Below are 20,343 nucleotides of genomic sequence, written 5' to 3'. Positions count from 1 at the left end.
TAGATGATGATTATTGATGATGGTAGATGATAGATGATGATTATTGATGATGGTAGATGATGGCAGATGATAGATGATGATTATTGATGATGGTAGATGATTATTGATGATGATGGTAGATAGTGATTGATGGTAAATGATGGTTGATGACGGTAATGATGATAAATGATAGATTATTGATGGTAGTTGATGGTAGACGATTGACTATTAATTAATCCATTCAATTTTTATAGTTTTTAATAATTATTTTCATTTCAAATCTAAATCCTTGAAATGTTTTTCACACTTGATGGGAACAGAGGGGCCTCGTCTGTGAATTAGAGGAACAAAGACCTACTGTTTTAGGTTTTTAGGTGTGAACTGCCAATCTACATATGTGTGTGTGTGTGTCTTATATGTGTGTGTGTCTTATCTCACTCAGCCTTATAACCTGTATCTCTCACTCTCTGCTCTTTGAATTGAGAAAGCTCCTCGGATGAGGAGCGAAACGTCTTCTGTTACAAATAAAGTCCAGTTGTTTTTGTATTGAACGCTTTTTGAAAGCAAGTGGTGAAGTGAAGGCTGAGATAAGATACACATACATATGTAGATTGACAAATCACACCTCAACACCTTAACAGTAGGGGTTTCTTAAGGTCTTTGTTCCTCTAATTCACAGATGAGGCCCCTCTGTTCCCATCAGGTGTGAAAACTGGCTGGGAATCAGTCTTAAAGTTGAATTATAGGTTTTTGAAAGTGGAAATCTGAGGCCTCCTCCTCTGTTGAGATGGTTTTTCTCTTTTCACATAAATTGCTTCCTTCACCCCCCCCCTTCACCCCCCTTCTCAAACCATCTGTGTTCTCAGTCCAAAATGTGCACATTTTTGTCCTCAAAAGAGTGTCCCTTATCTGTGAGGTGGAGGTGAACAGCTGAATCTTGTCCAGAGGAGGTGGCTATGTCCAGTACGGTAAATGTTTTAAATGGTTTTTTTTTTTAACAATGTTTTTAACATGGCTGTAAAAACAATTCAGATGGACATTTCTGCTGTCCATGCTTGAGTTACGGTGAAACTGTGTTTCGTGTGGTCTGCAGGGAGCTGCTGACTGAGGTGTTCGTTCCCTGATGATGTCCTGTCCTCTTTGTTTCATAAATCTGGCATGACACCATGGTCCACCACTAAAATCTTCCATGTCGTTTTCTGTGGCCATTTTTTCCCCCCATTCATTCAACCTTTATTTCTACAGGCTAGTCTCATTTAGCCATGAGGACTCATTTACAAGAGAGACCTGTTCCAGACAGAACATATAAAGTACAGACAACAATAACAGTAAACAACAACAACAATAAACTACAGTAAAAATGTAGTTAAAATAATAGTGTATAAAACAGTAAAACAGGGTGAAACACTAAAAACAAGAACATATTTGCTTTGATGTTTCTGTTGACATTATCAACCGTTTGAAACCCCTTAAAGAAACCAAAGTTCCTGTTTCAAGGTGTTCCAGGTGCAGGAGCTGAGAGGAAAAGGCCTTTTTACCAAGTTCAGTCCTCACTGAGGGAACACTGCAGGTAATGATGGACTCAGAGCGCACGCTGTAACTGCACTGACGACGTGACATGTGGGAGGAGATATAAGAAGGCAGCAGACCAAGGAGGGATTTAAAGATGAAGATGAACCAGTGTGAGAGCCTACGTGTAGATAATGATGAGCAACTGACCAGTGAATACTGGGTGCAGTGGTGGGTACGGTAGTTACAACCAGTTATGAATCTTAGTGCACCATGATAGACAGCATCCAACATCTGCAGCATCCAACTCCTGCAGCATCCAACATCTGCAGCATCCAACATCTGCAAACAGCTGGCAGGAACATTCATGTAAATAATGTCACCGTAATCAATGGTCGGTAGGAAGGTAGAGGTTACAATGTGTTTTCTGGCATTCAGAGTTGGACAGAATCTATTTCTGTAAAAGAAACACCGTTTTAATTTCAGTTTCTTTATCAGGTTTTCAACATGTGGTTTAAGGTCGTTTTCACACTAGATAGTCCGGTAGACTCAGTTCGGTTCGGGACCAATATCCATGAGCTTTTGTTACATTTGAGCTGGTGCGTTTGCATTCACACTGCACTGTGCAGTCGAGTCAACCTGTTGAACCAACCTGTTGAACCAACCTGTTCCCCCGCTCGCCTGTGGGGGCGCTGCACCAAGAACTACTGAAAAAAAACGACACAAAAACCTCTGTAGACACGTCTTCTTCTTCTTCTGTAAATAAAAATAAAATGAAGTGGCATCAAGTTTTAGCAGTTTTAGGAGTTATATTTTGTCATTTTTCAACAATGGACTCAGCATGAGCAGAAGATGAGACAGAAGACCATGGAGAATATTGTTTTTCACACAAGTCAGCTGACGGCTCCATAAGAGGTAAGAGAAATGTGTGTTTGTTTGTCCTGTGGAGCGGGGCCCGGTCTGTTTACATTCACACTGCACTCGAACCGCGCTGGAGTTCGCTTCTACCGGACCGAGACCTAGGTTTTAGCCCGGGCCAGAGTTCACCTTTTTGTTCCATGACAGAGTTCGATGGTGCTTTCACACCTCCCTAAACGAACCGGACTTTCTAGGAAAATGTGCTAGAGTTCGATTAAAGTGGACTAAACAGTGCTGGTGTGAATGCACCCTAAAAGAGAGATGTGCATCGACCAAAGTTTCCAAGTATTTGTAAGAATCTACAAACTCAATATGAACACCATGCATGGATGAGAGGAGGAAGAGTTGCTGGCACAGACTTTGTTAGAAAACAACATCCTTTGGTTTTGTCAGCATTTAGCACCAGTTTGAGGTGGAACAAGTCTGACTGGATGATGTCAGATGCAGACTGTAGAAGCTGGAAAACCTTGGCAACTGTGTTAACTCAGCAATAAACAACAGTGTCATCAGCATAGAGATGCACGGATGGGTCAGGAATATTTAGACCTACATTATTTATATAAATTGTAAAGAGAGTGGGACCTAAAACTGAGCCATGTGGCACACCATTGGTGACTGTTACATAGCTAGATGAAGACTGTTATGTCAAACACATTGCCTCTGACCTGAGAGATAGTTTGAGAACGAGCCAACAGTGTGATCTGAGAAGTTTGAGATCTTGTGGCAGAAGATGTGATGATCTATGGTATCAAAGGTTTGGACAGGTCTAAGTAAAGTGCAGCTCAGTAATCCTTAGTGTCCAAAGCTTCAACAACATAATTAAAAACCTTTAGTGAAGCGATCATTGTGCTGTGTTGTTTCCTGAAACCAGACTGGAGAGAAGATTAAATATTAAGTGTCCAAATACTTCTTGACTTGAGTATTTATCAGTTTTTATAAAACCTTAACTAAAATACAGAGTTTGGAGATTGGTGGATAATTGTTCAGTACAGTGGGGTCTCCTTCCTTCAATAATGGCAGCACAACAGCTGTTTTCCAAACATCTGGGACAGTATTCCGTTGTATAGACAGATGTAAAATGTAAGACACCGGTTCTTTTATAATTTGTGCAGCTAGACTGAAGAAGTCAGGAGGAGGTCATCAGGGCTGCAGGTTTTCTAGTGTCCAGATCTTTGAACAGTTTGGTAACCTCACTGACAGAGAACGGTGAAGAACAGAAGGTATGGTTTACTGAGGTTTGACTTGTTGCTGGAGGTGATGTACCTTTAGAAACTGTATCAAACAAGGAACCGGAGGCAACAAAATGTTGAAACAATTTAGCAACTCATCTGACACAGAGGCAGAGTCAACAAATAATTGTGGTGACGGGTCACATGAGTGAGATCTGCCACCAATAGTTTTCCAGAAGCTCTTAGGATCATTTAGATTGTTGGTGATCTGAGATAAATAGTAGTTTTGTTTTGCAGCTTTAATGGAAGCCGTACAGTGATTCTGTAACTCATGAAACTGCAACCAATGGGTGTCGGAACCAGTCTGTGTTGCTGTTGCCCAAAGCTGGTTCCTCCTGTGCCAGAGGTCGGCTAGTTCAGAGGTAAACCAGGGGCTCTTTACTCTGAGCTGGTGAAGTGGAGCGTGTTTACTTACAAAATTAATGAAACTAGTATGAAAATAGTTCCCAGCAAAGTGTTTTACTTTGTTTTTGGCTTTCAGTTGGAATCTGCACGGTGGAACCCCACTGACATCTGCGTTCACCCAGTCCCCCCTCCCCGTTTCAGATTTTTTTAAAAACTTTTCTTTAAACAGGTAGTCTGATCAGTGCACATGTCTCTTGGGGAGAGGGTCCTCGTGACTCAATGAGATGGTACTTGATTGGTCATTCAGGTGGACTTCTGGTCACATGACCACAGAGTTCTTTATGGTAGATCAGCCACTTCTAAAAGTTAAACTTCTACAAACCATATCTCTCCTACAAGTCAATCTTCAGAAAATCCCACCTTTTCTCTTTCCCCGTTCTCAGTCAGTGAGGTTAATAATCACTTCACCACTTGCTCAAGCCGAGATCGGATGCTTCCCTCCCTCTCTGCTTTACTGCTCTGTCTGTCTGTGAAACTGCTTTGGAGACTCTCTTGCATTCCTTCCGAACCATAATTATGGATTTGTTCTGACCAGTTGGTTCCTCAACTCAATTTACAACATTTCTTGAAGAGAAGACAGGCTTTAGGCGAGCCAATTTGCCCTGTTGGCACGCACACAGCTGGATATCTCATCGACTGGAAGACTTGATGATGTGTCTATCTCTGCTGCCATCTGTGGATTTTAAGGACGCATATTTAATTGGTATCACGATAACTGGTTCCTGCTTTTTGGATTCAGCTGGTCCTGGTATTTATCTACAATCAAGGAAGTCGTCAGCAACAAATTTGGACTCGATCACGCTGCTTGCCTTTATGATGGCTTGGTTCATGTCTCGAGTACCCGGACTCAAATGCTTTGGGCTGAATGGATCAGATCTTGGGGATTTTACTCAGTCATTTTACTCAGTCATGTTCCATCGGTGTTGCCATGTTATTTTGGACATTTCGGAATCGAGTGGACCAAACACAGACTCAAAGCAGATGTCATTAAGTTGGGCCTGTCCCCAAAACAACTGTGTGTTTATCTAAATTTTGGTCGCCTTGGTGTCCTTGAAGGCCACCTTATCTGAATTTTGCCTGGAGAAAATGTGATCTGACGCTCACCACCCCCTCCCTGAGGAATTTCCAACTGATAACCAGATGAAACCAGCTGAATAAACTTTGTGTCATCATTTCAGGACTCTGGATTCTCAGGGGTCATTCTTGGCCATTTCTCGACATACCTCAAGAATGTTTATGGATCTCACCGGAGGACATTGACTGATTACAGTGACCTCGAGAGCATCTATAAGCGTTGTTGACCGCTCTCGTCTCTTCCTTCTTCCTGCTCTGCTCTGCAGAATGTCTATGTAAATATGTGCTTGTTTGTGCGAGGTGTTTTTTCAATATTGGGGTTTTTCTCAGCCAAGAAAAAAGTCTGATAGGAATTTTTTTCGCCTCCAGCTCCTACATGTGTCCAGTTAACCACTGTTTTTGTCTGTCCAAACTGGTCTCACTTGTAAATGAGTCTTCGAGGCTCAATGTGATTTATCTGTTTAAATAAAGGTTGAATGAATAAATTGTTAAAAGGTCTAAAAAATCTGAAGGTCCAGATGAACTTTCACCTTATTTCTTAAGGCTGGCTGCTCATATCATCACAGTCCCTGTGACCCACATCTTCAATCTCTCCATAAGACAAAACTCCATCCAGACACTTGAAAACAGCCTTTGTTCTTCCTTTGCTGAAGGGAGGAGACCCCCCCTCACTGAACAACTATGGACCAATCTCTAAACTCTGCATTTTAGCCAAGATTCTAGAAAAACTGATAAACTCTCAAATCAAAGATTACCTGGACTCATTTAACATCTTACCTCCACATCAATCTGGTTTCAGGAAACAACACAGCACAACCACTGCTTCACTGAAGGTTCTTAATGATGTTGTTGAAGCACTGGATGCTAAGGATTATTGTGCTGCACTTTTCTTAGACCTGTCTAAAGATTCTGACTCTGTGGATCAGAACATCTTGTGTCATAAACTCTCAGAAACTGGTTTCTCAGAACACACCATTGGTTGGTTCTCTAACTATCTCTCAGATCGGAGGCAATGTGTTCAACATAATGGTACTTCCTCCAGTTATTTAACAGTCAACAATGGTGTACCACAAGGCTCAGTCTTAGGACCCACCCTCTTTACAATCTACATAGGTAATGTAGGTCAGAGCATCCCTGATGCATTCATTGTACTGCGTATAATGACAATAAGGGCATTCCGATTCTGATTCTGATACATTTCTATGCTGATGACAGTTGTTTATTGTCGAGCTAAAACTGTTGCTAAGGCTTTCCAGCTTTTGAAATCTGCATTCAAGATCATCCAGACTGATTTGTTTCACCTCAAACTTGCCCTAAACGCTGATAAAACTAAAGAGATGCTTTTTTTCAAACAGGAAGTTGGTCCCAGCAGTTCTTCCTCCGATTTTATCCTCAAATGGTGTCCCCATTGAGTTTGTTGATTCCTATAAATATTTGGGTATCTTGGTCAACTCGCATCTCTCTTAAGCTCCATGTGGAAAACTTGGTAAAGAAACTGAAAGTTAAACTGGATTTGTTTTTCAGAAACAGATCCTGTCTAACTCTGAACCCTGAGGAACGCCTTGTATCTGTGACTTTCCTTCCCTCCATTGATTACGGTGACATTATTTACATGAACGCTCCCACAAGAACCCTGCAGATGTTGGATGCTGCAGATGTTGGATGCTGCAGATGTTGGATGCTGCAGATGTTGGATGCTGTCTATCATGGTGCACTAAGATTCATAACTGGCTGTAACTACGTACCCACCACTACACCCAGTATTCACTGGTTAACTGGTCACCATTAACTTCACACAGACTCTCTCACTGGTACATCTTCATCTTTAAATCACTTCCTGGTCTGCTGCCTTCATACATCTCCTCCTACATGTCTCTGTGTGAGTGCAGCTACAGCGTGCACTCTCAGGACATCATTACCTGCAGTGTTCCCTCAGTGAGGACTGAACTAGACAAAAGGACCTTCTCCTACTCCGCTCCTGTTTCCTGGAATATCTTGTAAAAAGACCTGAAGCTCTCAACCTTTGACCTCTCTGTAGCTTTAAGAATCTGGTAAGTTCCTGTTTTTAGTTTTTTACATTCGCTTTATAATCTAGCTGTTTTTATTGTTTACATTTTCTTTTACATAATTTTATTTTCACTTGTAAAAAAAAAAATTTCAATTTATATGCTTCTTTTATGATTGTCCATTGTTGTCATCATTCTTTGTTTAAATCAGGTCTCTCTTGTAAACGAGTCCCCCAGGCTCAGTGGGATTATCTGTAGAAATAAAACTGGAATGAGTGGGATTATGAGTAAAATATCTTGTTTCTCTGTTCATCCTTTCAGTTAGCTGTTTAAATGATTTTTGATTGATTAGTCTGTTCATCTTTTCATGTGTCAGTCCGTTCAGAAGCGGATAGTAACCATGAGTGTTGTGAAAAGCTGTGTCCACTCTGTTCGTGTCTCAAAGACCCACACCCATGGGGGGGGCAGCTACAGGAGCGCCCAGGTGTGTCAAAGTAAAATGTTTTCTGGCAGCAGGAAGATTTTCAGCCTTTCAAAATAAAATATAAAAATAAAATTCACAAATTAGCTGCGGCGTTGTATAAACCGTGGGGTTCAAAGTCTGTGGAAAAAGTAGCGGCTTATAGTCTGGAAAGTACGGTAATTATCATCAGTTTAGAATAATAAACGTGAAAAAGCTCAAACTTAAATTTAGACCCAAAACACTTTAAATCAACTTCAGAGTCCCCAAAGAGCTTCATCCTCCAGAACAAGTGGCTGAACTGAAGCTCCTGCATGTGTCAGAAATTAGAGCGAGCACAGATCACAGGTGAAATCACAGACTGAAGCTTTTCATCTGGCAGTCTGACAGGAAGTGATGTCAGTCTGACAGGAAGTGATGTCAGTCTGACAGGAAGTGATGCAGGGTTCTGACGCATCTGCACGTCAACAAACGTGTTGCTCTCTGCTCAAACGACCCATCATGAGAAGCTCCAAGAGCCCTGCAAACTCCACCCAAAACATGGAAACCGACTCGCAGTGATGTAGCTGCGTGACAAAAATCACGTCAGTTTGTTCTCAGGTAGCTCCGCCCTTTCTCGACAACACCCAGGCAGAACTTTTTCTCGTTGTGTGATTGGTCGGAAGTTTGTGTGCTCGGACATTCTGCTGCATGACTTTTTATACACATTAGTCAAATGTCCAAAAACTACTGGATGGACACCGTGCACACATCGTGCACACATCGTGCACACATCGTGCATCCTGCAGTGACATATACTGCAGGGGGCGGGGCTTCCAAGGAGCTCTGTGCCGTGTCTCGTGGGCGATGAAAGGAGATGGCGAGTCGACTGTTCGGCTCTGGATGGAGTGTACTGGGCCCTTCAGTCTGCATTTAAAGGTTTCACTGGAAGCTGACCAGACTGAAAACCACACCAGGAACAGAACTGGGAGACAAACAGCTGATTGTTTGCAGCTCTCAACACATTTTCTGCTCAGCAACAGAACAAACTGAATGTTGGAAAACTGAGCTCGTTAAAGGTCCAAGTTGTATTTGTCAACAAGCTGCAGTTTTATGAAGTAAACAAAAACAGCAGCTGTGATCTGAGGTTCAGTCTGATCTTCCTCCTGCTAGCATCATCATCATCGTGTTTCACACAACCCCTGAACCAAACCAGCCCTGCAGTCTGAAAACCAGGTGCAGACGTCTGGTCTGGTTTCAGGTTCAGATGGTGGATCTCAGCAGCTCCTTCCTGTCACCAACAGGTCGAGCCCCCCCTCTCTGTTCCATCCCAGCTGGCAGCTATCATCATCATCATCATAACTTCCTTCAAAGTGAACAAGGAAGTGATCCGAGCTCGTCTGGAGGAACATTGTTGGTTTTCGGGGGGGGTGTCTAACTGGTGTTTGTGTTCAGAACAGGTAACGCACCTGTCACCTGTTGGTGAAGGAGTGGAGTTCAGACTGCTGGGACAAGACACGGGGGGGTGGGGGGAGGCGTTCCAATAGTTCTGCTCTGATCCTTTAATCACCTCCAGACATTTAAACTATCAAAGATCAGCCCGGTGCACTGGAACACCCCCCCACCCCCCATTGTGTGACAACACCCATGCTGACCCCCCCACCCCACGCAGCCCTGCCCAGTACTCACCCTGCCACAGTCCCTGCCTGTGTCTGTACTCACCCGGCCCCCATACTGCAGCATGGGTGCAGGGAGGACACGCCCCGTCACCTCGGTCATGTCGTTGTGCACCACAATGCCAAACTCCTTCAGGTAGGGGTCCGGGCCCCCGACCATGCTGTTGCTTTTGACCTGTGGGGGGGTTCCAGAGGAAGTTTGCATGAGCCGCTGAGCAGGGGGGACAGTTTGATGTTGTCCAGAGAGCCTCACCAGGCGACTGATCTCCTCCTGCCTGTCGGGGGCCGAGCGAGCCGTGGCTTTAATCATGGTGGACGTCTGGTTGTCCGTGAGCTTCTTGATGCAGCGCTGGCCGGCCACGATGTTGCACACCTGCAGGGAAAACACATTTAATCCCATTTAATCACACACTCCAGCTGTGGGGGCTGTCAGACATGGCCGTGTCTCACCTCCAGGGGAAGGTAGGTGTGCTTCTGCTCCTGTCCCACCTGCAGACACGGTAAATGTGGATACTTGAGCTGGAGGCTGTACTTCTGCTTGAAGTACTGCGCCACCGTGCACTCCATGGCCTGCCCGTTCTCCAGCTGCAGGGGGAAGCTGTGGACGAAGCACGCCAACGTCACGCCAACGACAGGTGAGACAGACAGGTGAGGGAGACGAGGCTTACGTTTGGTGGCTGGCAGGGCGGCGGGTGACGTTACACACTCGGTACTTCCTCTTCATCTGCCCACAGTGCGTCACCTCGACCTTCAGACCTGCTCGACGAGAACACATGGTCAGAAGGAGGACAACCATGAGACAGGAGGTCCACCAGGCTTCAGGTGCAGCATACAGGTGGAGAAAACACCACCTGGTTCATCTCCACACCTTCTAAACCTCGGCCCACACCTGTGTCCATCCACCTGTCTTAGAGGCAGGGCAGCCGACTCGGGACCCCAAAGTCCCAGGTTTGATTCCCAGCAGTCACTGAACATGTCGTGGTGTCTCTGAGCAGGACACCATACCAACAAATGCTCCCCGGGTGCCCCCCAATAGCTGCCCACTGCTCCACCTGGGGGTGGATGAGTTACATGCAGAGAGCCAGTGTCATCATTGTATGACAACAATGACGACAACACATACACATTGTTGTTGTTGTCATTGTTGTTATTATTGTTATAACAATAATTATTACTGTTATATAATTATTGTGTTAACAATAATTATAATTATTGTGTTAACAATAATAATTATTATTGTGTAAATAATTATTATTGTTATAACAATAATTATTACTGTTATATAATTATTGTGTTAACAATAATAATTATTATTGTGTAAATAATTATTATTGTTATAATAATTATTGTATTAACAATAATTATTATTATTATAACAATAATTATTATTGTTAACACAATAATTATAATTATTGTTATTACCTTTACGGTCAACTGAGACAAGACAGTCATTGTGTGTGTGTGTGTGTGTGTGTGTGTGTGTGTGTGTGTGTGTGTGTGTGTGTGTGTGTGTGTGTGTGTGTGTGTGTGTGTGTGTGTGCAGGTAGCGACTGCTCACCTCTGATCTCCTTGGTGAATTTGACCCTCTGAGAGTCGGTGAGCGGTTTGGTTTGCTCGTTGATGTTCTGGATGTCGAGGACCTCACACATGAACTCGATGACGGGCTGGGCACGGTAAAAGGCCGTGGCCGACACTGTCAGGTGACAAACACCTTGTCAGGTTCGTTGGAACACAAACCAATCACAGAGCTCCATGACTGTTTCGACGTGTGCTGGATGTGTCCAATAATTAAAGACTTAACGTCACATAAACGTTCCTCCTAAAGGAACAAGTTCCTGATAAATTATTATTTTATTTGTGAACGTCTGTGTTCAGTTCCTGAGAGACTTCTGTTGTGCCTTTAGAAATAAACTGAAAGTACAAACATCTCCTGTCCACAGAGGATTTCTGAGCCGTGGGGGCGGGGCGGAGCTTACCGTCGATGTTCAGCATCATGTTCCACATGGCAGGACGGACGGACTGATGGAAGCCGAACCACACCTCCCTGCCCCCACCCAGAGGATGGTAGTATCCCTCCGGAGGGGAGAAGAAGGAGCGGCCCACAGGAGTGTACCTGCAGTTGAAGGTGAAGGTCAAATGAAAGGTGAGATGATTGAAGAAGAACAGCTTGGGATAATTTCAAACAAAATTAGGTTCAACCCCCCCCCCCCCCCCCCCCAAACAATCAGCTGTTTGAGACACAAACTCCACTGAGTGAGACAAAACCCGGTCCCTGAGAGATCCGGATCAGAACATCTCTGGAGATGGAAGGTGAGAGGAGCCAACTCAAAGGGTTAACACGACCGTCACAGACTGTCAGACATGCGAGTCATTTCTTACAGCTTCTCCTTGGGTGGGTGGGGGCTTTACCTCATGGAGGGCAGGTGTCGCGTGATCACATCCAGGGCCTGAACAGAGTCCTCAGGGACCTCGTTCAGGTGACCCGACAGAGCTTCCAGCAGCATCTGGAGACTGACCACAGAGACCCACTGCAGAGACACCTTAAAGGTCTGGTCCTTCCCCTCCCCCGGCAGGGTCACCTCCAGATCCACCTGAGGGGTCAAACAAGACTGAGCAGCAGCCCACAGGTATCGTTCAGGTGAGCTGAAGGTAAGAACTGACCCGGTCCCTCCCGATGGGCAGTGGATGTGCCGTGTACATGTTCCTCTTCCCATCGTAGCCCGGCTGCCGGTCTCCAAAGATCTGCATCTTAAAGTGCCGCACCATGGTGTCCACCACCTCCCTGTCACACACAAACACCATCAGAGTCCGAGGCTGGCAGCCGTCACAAACACCTGTCCGCTCGCTCACCTGTTGACCCTGCGAGGACGCTTCTCGGGCTTGATCTCGATGTCGTAGTGGTACACGTCGATCTTCGGGATCTGCACCTGGAAGTGGTTGGCGAGGAGCCGGATGGGTTTCCCCACCGTGCCGAGGCCGGGACGCCGCGGAGGCTGGAACAGAGAGGCCGGAGCGGGCGGGCCTGCAGGGAGGAGGGGCATCATCATCATCATCATCACACAGTAGCTTACTGTGTTTTGTATTAGAGTTAGAAAAATTAGAAAGAGTTATTCGTTTTGTTCTGTTACTTGAAGATTATTATGATTGAAATAATTGAAAAATGGAGCAGATATAATAAAATTTTTTCTTCTTTCTGCTGCCTTTCATTTTAAGTCTCTTGTATCTTTTTTATATTGTTATGGAACTGTTTTGTTTTTTTAAATGAATGAACTTTATACCATACCATCATCAGACAGGTTCTCTTCATCGTATTTAACTTTACAACAGGCCTTTACGAGTTGTTCTGTGTGATCTCGTGATCGTGTCATGAGGGTTAGACCTCAGAGTCTGTTGACGATGACTCTCAGCTACTACCACAACTAACCTTAGTTCAGTACCTGCAAACATCTCCAGATGTTTTAGTGTTTGATACTTTCAGTTTAAAAATATCCAGCTGTTACTTTCCAAGGCTTTATTCAAATCCATCCAGTGATTCATGAGCTATTTTGCTAACAGACATGTGAAACATTATCAAAGATGATGAAATGTGGAGCAGGTTCATCTCTGACCAGAGGTCTGAAATAAATGACCAGGTTTAAACGATCAATGTACCTGGATTAAGTGTTTTTTGTTAATTAAGGTCCGACACAGAAAATGACAAAGGTAGAGAGCTGGCTGACATGATGCTGAGAAGGAAGGTAGATGTTTTATGTGTCCAAGAGACCAAGTGAAGGGCAGCAAGGCTCACAGCATTGGAGCAGGGTTCAAACTGTTTTATCATGGTGTGGATAGAAAGAGGAATGGGGTGGGGGGGGGGTCCTGAAGGAGGAGTTGACAAAGAATGTAGTAGAGGTGAAAAGAGTGTCAGATAGGGTGATGTGTCTGAAGGTAGAAGTAGAAGGTCTGATGCTGAATGTTGTCAGTGGTTATGCTCCACAGGTTGGATGTGATGTGGAGGAGAAAGATCTGGATGAAGTGATGGAGAGTATTCCCAGGGAGGAGAGAGTGGTGATGGGAGCAGACCTGAATGGACATGTTGGTGAAGGAAACAGAGGATGAGGAAGTGATGGGTAGGTTTGGTGTCAAGGACAGAAACCAGGAAGGACAGATGGTGGTGGATTTTACCAAGAGAATGGAAATGGCTGTAGTCAACACCTGTTTCCAAAAGAGGGAGGAGCATAGAGTGACCTATAAGAGTGGAAGAAGGAGTACGCAGGTCGACTACATTCTGTGTAGAAGAGGAAACCTGAGGGAGATTGGAGACTGTAAGGTTGTGGCAGGGGAGAGCGTGGCCAGACAGCATCGGATGGTTGTGTGTAGAATGACTGTTGTGAAGAAGAGAAAAAGAGTCAAATCAGAGAAGACCAAATGGTGGAAGATGAAGAAGGAAGAATGTTATCCTGATGCTGCTCAATAATCCAGGTAGAAAAATCCAAAAAAGTTTAATCTGGTCCTCTGGACATTCAAAAAAACAAAACAAAGCAAAAAAATATATAGAAACATCCTGAGGACTTCCTCAGTGTGAGGTGCTGTATTCAGCTCAGTTTCTTAAATAGCACCTTCTCAGAGTGGATCAACCAGTTTGCTGCTGACAACCAGAACCAGCTGATCACATGGTCAAGAAGGACCATCAGCCTAACAATGGATCATTAGCACCTGATGGCTGTTTACTATTCACAGAGGGCTGAGTGATACTAGCAATCACAGCATTGTAAGAGGGGGACAGTTGAACCTGGAGGCTCCGCCCCTGTTTAATGATGGACGGTGTCTTTTCACAAAGATGGCCTCCTTTACTCCTCTCTCAAACCATCGTTCCTCTCTGTCCAGGATGTGAACATCTTCATCCCTGAAAGAGTGACCGCTGGCCTGGAGATGAGTGTAGACCTCAGAGTCCTGGCCTGATGAAGTTGATCTTCTGTGCTGGGCCATCCTTTTGGCCAGTGGCTGTTTAGTTTCCCCGATGTAAGTTAATGTAATGTATGTTTTGTTTTTTTGTTTTTTTTTAATGTCCAGAGGACCAGATTGAACTTTTTTGGAAGGAAGAATGTTGTGAGAAGTTCAGAGAGGAGCTGTTAAAGGCTCTGGGTGGTAAGAAAGAGCTTCCAGATGACTGGACTACTACAGCAACAGTAATTAGAGAGACAGGTAGGAAGGTACTTGGTGTGTCATCTGGACAGAGAATGGATGATCAGGAAACCTGGTGGTGGAATAGTGAAGTGCAGGAAGATGTTCAAAGAAAGAGGTTAGCCAAGAAGAAATAAGACAGTGAGAGGACTGAAGAGAGGAGACAGGAAGATAAGGAGATGGGACGTAGAGAAGTCAAGTCAACTTTATTTATAGAACACATTTAAAACAGAAACTGTTATCAACGTGCTTAACAACAACATTAATGGGAGTAAAATTAATGAAAAAATACCATACACTAATGATTATACTGAAGAATTAATAAAAAGCACTTCAAAACAGGAACAAAGAACAAACAAACAAACAAAAACACTAAATCAACTCACACTGTGTGAAATGTCTGCGAGAACAGATGTGTTTTTAGCAGAGATTTGAAGTGAGGAAGGGAGGTGGTCTGCCTGATGTTGGGGGGGCAGAGAGCAAAGAGGGAGGAAGCTAAGACAAAGCAGAAGGTGTATGATGAGTTGTATGGGACGCTGGACACTAAAGAGGATGAGAAGAACTTGTACTGAATGGAGAGACAGAGGGATCAGGCTGGAAAGGATGTGCAGCAGGTTAGGCTTGTTAAAGATAGGAATAGTAATGTTGTAACAAGTGAGGAGAGTGTGACGGGAAGATGGAAGGAGAACTTTGAGGAGCTAATGAATGAAGAGAACGAAAGAAGAGTAGAGGTCATAGAAACTGTGGACCAGGATGTGGGAAAGATTAGTGAGGGAGAAGTCCAGAAAGCTCTGAAAAGAATGAAGAAGGTGAAGGCAGTAGGACCTGATGACCAGTGGAGGTTTGGAAATGTCTTGGAGAGATGGCAGTGAGGTTTTTGACTCAAATATTCAATGGCATATTTGAGGCTGAGAAAATGTCTGAGGAATGGAGAAGAAGTGCTGGTGGCCATTTTTAAGAACAAGGGTGATGTACAGAGTTGTAGCAACTACAGGGGAATTAAGTTGATGAGCCACATGATGAAGATCTGGGAGAGAGTTGTGGAAGCAAGACTTAGAGGAGAGGTGACTATCTGTGAGCAGCAGTATGGTTTCATGAAGAGAAAGAGAAAGAGCACCACAGACGCCATCTTTGTTTTTAGGATGTTGATGGAGAAGAACAGAGATGGTCAGAAAGAACTCCATTGTGTCTTTGTGGATTTAGAACAAGCATCTGACAGCAGGACGTGTATGAGGACAGCAGGACGTGTATGAGGACAGCAGGACATGTATGAGGACAGCAGGACGTGTATGAGGACAGCAGGACGTGTATGAGGACAGCAGGACATGTATGAGGACAGCAGGACATGTATGAGGACAGCAGGACATGTATGAGGACAGCAGGACGTGTATGAGGACAGCAGGACATGTATGAGGACAGCAGGACATGTATGAGGACAGCAGGATGTGTATGAGGACAGCAGGACATGTATGAGGACAGCAGGACGTGTATGAGGACAGCAGGACGTGTATGAGGACAGCAGGACGTGTATGAGGACAGCAGGACAGTGGTGAGATGTGCTGTAGAAGTACTGTCAGCAACCAGCAACTTTATTTCTCAGTTCTGTGAGTGATGTTAAACATCTCAGTGAAGATGAGGAGATATGTGATGGTCCAATAACCCACACAGTGTTTCCCCAAGATAACTTGCCATGGCAGGGCACTCGTCTAGTCTGATTTTTGTGTGTGTGTGTGGGGGGGGGGACACGTCCTCAGCTGTGCAGCACACTGTTTATACAGACAGTTTTACAGTGTGTGTGTGTGTGTGTGTGTGTGTGTGTGTGTGTGAGGGCTGTCAGCGTGAGAGAAGACGCTGCCTTGAGCTTTTTAGCTAGTGCACCTGCGCTGCGAGCTGCTACTTTAGTGTTACGTCAGTGCCGACAGGTGGTTGGGGGGTGGGGGGGTTCGGTAGACGGGGCGCTCGGCTCTGTTGACGGGGCGGTGTGCCCCGCTTGTATAATGGTAGAGGAAACACTGCTACAGGAAATATGTGATGGTCCAATAACCCTACAGGAGGTCACCTCTGCCAGTGAGCATCTCATATCTAATACAGAGGTGATGGCCTGTGTGCAGAGTTTTATCAGACATTTATGGAAGACTTGGCTCCTTCATACTCAAAGCAGTTCTAGAAAGCATAGAACGAGGAACTCTACCGTCCACACCAACTCCAGGTCTGATGATCCCTAAACCTAAAAGGGACCCGTTACTGATCGATAATTGGTGTCCAATCTCTTTGCTGAACACAGACTACAAGATATTTGCTTCTATACTTGTGAAATGGATTTAAATTGTCTTGGATCCACTTATTGATGAAACTGAATGAGGATTCGTGAGAACACCTGGAGAGCTGGTGCAGGAAGAACAACCTTCACATCAATGTGAAGAAGACGAAGGAGATGGTTGTGTACACTGATCTCATGTTGCTGATTATTTCATGTTGCTGTGTGCATTCGTCCTCGTCTGCTCACACAGACTCATGTTCGTGCTGCTGTTTTGGTGCAATGTTTTTGTACCATTAGTACTTAGTGTATTCTTAGTTTAGTGAATTGAGTATATTCTTAGTTCATGACTCGGATCTTATCACGGTTTTCTTTACAATTTGTATTTTTGTTGGATGCAACTGGGACCCTGTGCACATAGTTTCGTTCCACCATATGTACCACATGTGATGTGAAAGACAATAACAATCCTTGATTCTTGAATAAACCGAATCCCTCAGTAGAAGACGAACAAAAATACTAAACCTCCAACCTAAGCCAGATGAAATGTACATGCAAAGGGCAAACGGAGCATTTATTAGATCCAGAGAGAGACGGATTGAGGAGGGAGAACAAAACACTGCCTGCTTTTGTGTCTCCATCAAGGATTTTAGTTCTGCAGAGGCAGAGCTTAAATGGGGGGTTCCGCAGGGGTCCATCCTGGGTCCCCTCCTATTCTCTTTATACCTGCTGCCGCTTGGTGCTATTTTCTGGAAACACAACATGCCCTTCCACTTCTATGCCGATGACTGTCAAATTTACTTCCCCCTAAGACACAATGGTACATGCTCTATTCAACCTCTGCTCAACTGCCTGGCTGACATCAGGGACTGGATGGCTTTAAACTTCTTAAGTTTTGATGAAAAGAAATCTGAAGTCATGTTGTTCCCTCCCAACGACACGATCACAAACCACTGCATCGACCTCTCCGCTCTAACCCTGTCAGAAAAACAAAGAGTCACTAATCTGGGAGTGATAATGGACCCTTCCCTGAAACTTAACAATCATGTAAACATGATTGTTAAATCATGTTTACATGATCTGCAGCATGGTCCTGCAGATCATGTAAACATGATTAAATCATGTTTCTTCCAACTGAGGCGGCTGTCTAACCTGAAGCCCATATTGTCCAAAAAGAACCTGGAGACAGTAATACATGCATTCATTACATCTAGGCTTGATTACTGCAATTCACTCCTGTTTGGTATCAGTCAGACCTCCATTGCACGACTACAACTGGTCCAGAATGCAGCAGCCCCATTTTTAACCAGTACAGGCAAAAGAGAGCACATTACACCAGTTTTGGCCTCACTGCACTGGTTACCAGTTCACTTTCGAATCCAGTTCAAAATACTCATGTATGTCTACAAATCACTGAACAGTGTCCCCCCCCCCCCCCCCCATCTCTCTGATCTGCTACAACCGTATGTCCCACCACGCTCCCTGAGGTCAGCGGACCAGTTGCTCCTCACAGTTCCAGGAACTCGTGTTAAGTGCAGAGGTGACAGGGCCTTCTCTGTAGCAGGACCAAGACTTTGGAATGAGTTACCTCTGCTTGTCAGACAGGCCCCCTCCCTCTCGGTTTTCAAGTCCCGTTTAAAAACTCACTACTATTCAGTAGCTTTCAACACCAGATGATCTGTGTTTGATCCTGTATGCTCCACACTGGTTTGTCGTCATTATCTGCATCGTTTTATGTCTATATTCTGATTTACCTCATTTTGTATTGTGCTTTGTGTGTTACCTGTTGTTCTGTCTGTACAGCACTTTGGTTGGCCTTGTTGCTGTTTTAAGTGCTCTATAAATAAAGTGGTATGGTATGGTACTTTTGTAATATGGAACAAAAGACGACGACAACAAAATGCTATTCAATCATCAATAATACATGATGTAGAGACCAATAATGAAAAAATAATATCAGCAGAGATCTTTAAATTATACAACATCAACTACAGGTGCTGGTCATGAAATTAGAAGATCATGAAAAAGTTGATTTATTTCAGTAATTCCATTCAAAAAGTGAAACTTGTAAATTATATTCAATCATTACACACAGACTGATATATTTCAAATGTTTATTTGAATGTTGATGATTATAACGGACAACTAATGAAAAGCCCAAATTCAGTATCTCAGAAAATTAGAATATTGTAAAAAGGTTCAATATTGAGATATGAGATGATCAAGGTAACTATTGGAAACACAGACAATATTTATTTAAATATAAATATTATTTATATACAATATTTATTTATATATTTAAATATTTGGGTATCTTGGTCGACTCACATCTTTCTTTTAAGCTCCATGTGGAAAACTTGGTAAAGAAACTGAAAATTAAACTGGGTTTCTTTTTCAGAAACAGATCCTGTCTAACCCTGAATGCTAGGAAACACCTTGTATCTGTGACTTTCCTTCCCTCAATTGATTTTGGTGATATTATTTACATGAACGCTCCTACAAGAACCCTGCAGATGTTGGATGCTGTCTATCATGGTGCACTAAGATTCATAACTGGCTGTGATTATCGTACCCACCACTGCACCCTGTATTCATTGGTTAACTGGTCACCATTAACTTCACACAGACTCTCTCACTGGTACATCTTCATCTTTAAATCACTTCCTGGTCTGCTGCCTTCATACATCTCCTCCTACATGTCTCTGCGTGAGTGCAGCTACGGAGTGCGCTCTCAGGACATCATTACCTGCAGTGTTCCCTCAGTGAGGACTGAACTAGGCAAAAGGGCCTTCTCCTACTCCGCTCCTGTTTCCTGGAATATCTTACAAAAAGATTTGAAGCTCTCGACCTTGACCTCTCTAAGTGGCTTTAAGAATCTGTTGGACTCCTGGCAGGGACCAATGCTGACATGTTCCTGTTTTTAGTTTTCTACATTTGTCTTGGAATCTAGCTGTTTTTTTGGTTTTGTTACCTTTTTCCTTTTAGCCATCCTATTTGTTAAAAAAAAAAAAAAACTGTAGTATGAGTTTTTATAACTGCTTATTGTTGTTGCTGTTGTCCATTGTTGTCATCTTTCTTTGTTGAAATCAGGTCTCTCTTGTAAATGAGTCCTCGAGGCTCAATGGGATTTACCTGTCTAAATAAAGGTTGATGATGACAGACAGAACTCATGTCATGTGCAACAGGTGCCAGTGTGAGTTCAAATACTCAGGAAACTACAAATATGTCCGTTCACCTGAAGAACAAACACGGCACTGATAGCCATACTATGGAAGATCAATATCTATTTTGGTTTATCTATGACTGACAGGTCATGAGAGCTCTTTTACCTCAACTGGTTTAAAAAAATGCACTTAAAACATGAGAAACGTGAGACTATACTGAACAGGTCATTTATTTTTATTTTGTAATTAAGAAAAAAATTTTTTAAATGCCTGGTGCCTGTAATAACAGAAATACAATGGTTAAATCATATTTGAATTGTTTTTGTAAAATTATTTATATGTAAATGAGATGGGCATTTGATATCACAATATATCGATAGACTTGTGCATTGAATAGAATCGAAATCGTATCGTGACAGACTGTGATACTGAGAAAAACCGTATAGTTATACAAACAAATCAATATAATATTGTAAGATAATAATATAGTATTGTATAATAACATAATATTGTATAATAATATA

General features: G+C 43.5%; 1 protein-coding gene across 1 annotated transcript in view; it reads right to left on the bottom strand.

Moving 5' to 3' along the window:
• ago4 (argonaute RISC component 4) overlaps nucleotides 1-20,343 on the bottom strand; it is a 25,803-nt gene that overhangs the window by 2,590 nt on the left and 2,870 nt on the right. The window contains exons 2-10 of the mRNA XM_037693081.1: nucleotides 12,086-12,257; nucleotides 11,897-12,017; nucleotides 11,645-11,826; nucleotides 11,212-11,348; nucleotides 10,794-10,928; nucleotides 9,904-9,991; nucleotides 9,686-9,833; nucleotides 9,489-9,608; nucleotides 9,249-9,410 (exon numbers count right to left, since the gene is read on the bottom strand). Coding sequence (XP_037549009.1) covers nucleotides 9,249-9,410; nucleotides 9,489-9,608; nucleotides 9,686-9,833; nucleotides 9,904-9,991; nucleotides 10,794-10,928; nucleotides 11,212-11,348; nucleotides 11,645-11,826; nucleotides 11,897-12,017; nucleotides 12,086-12,257 — 1,265 coding nt within the window. The remainder of the gene's footprint in view (nucleotides 1-9,248; nucleotides 9,411-9,488; nucleotides 9,609-9,685; nucleotides 9,834-9,903; nucleotides 9,992-10,793; nucleotides 10,929-11,211; nucleotides 11,349-11,644; nucleotides 11,827-11,896; nucleotides 12,018-12,085; nucleotides 12,258-20,343) is intronic.

The sequence above is a fragment of the Nematolebias whitei genome, chromosome 19 (genome assembly GCF_014905685.2).
Source record: "Nematolebias whitei isolate Nwh7 chromosome 19, NemWhi1, whole genome shotgun sequence".
Classification (NCBI taxonomy): domain Eukaryota; kingdom Metazoa; phylum Chordata; class Actinopteri; order Cyprinodontiformes; family Rivulidae; genus Nematolebias; species Nematolebias whitei.
Note: the sequence above shows the minus strand (reverse complement) of the source record. Positions and strands in the feature narration are given on the sequence as shown.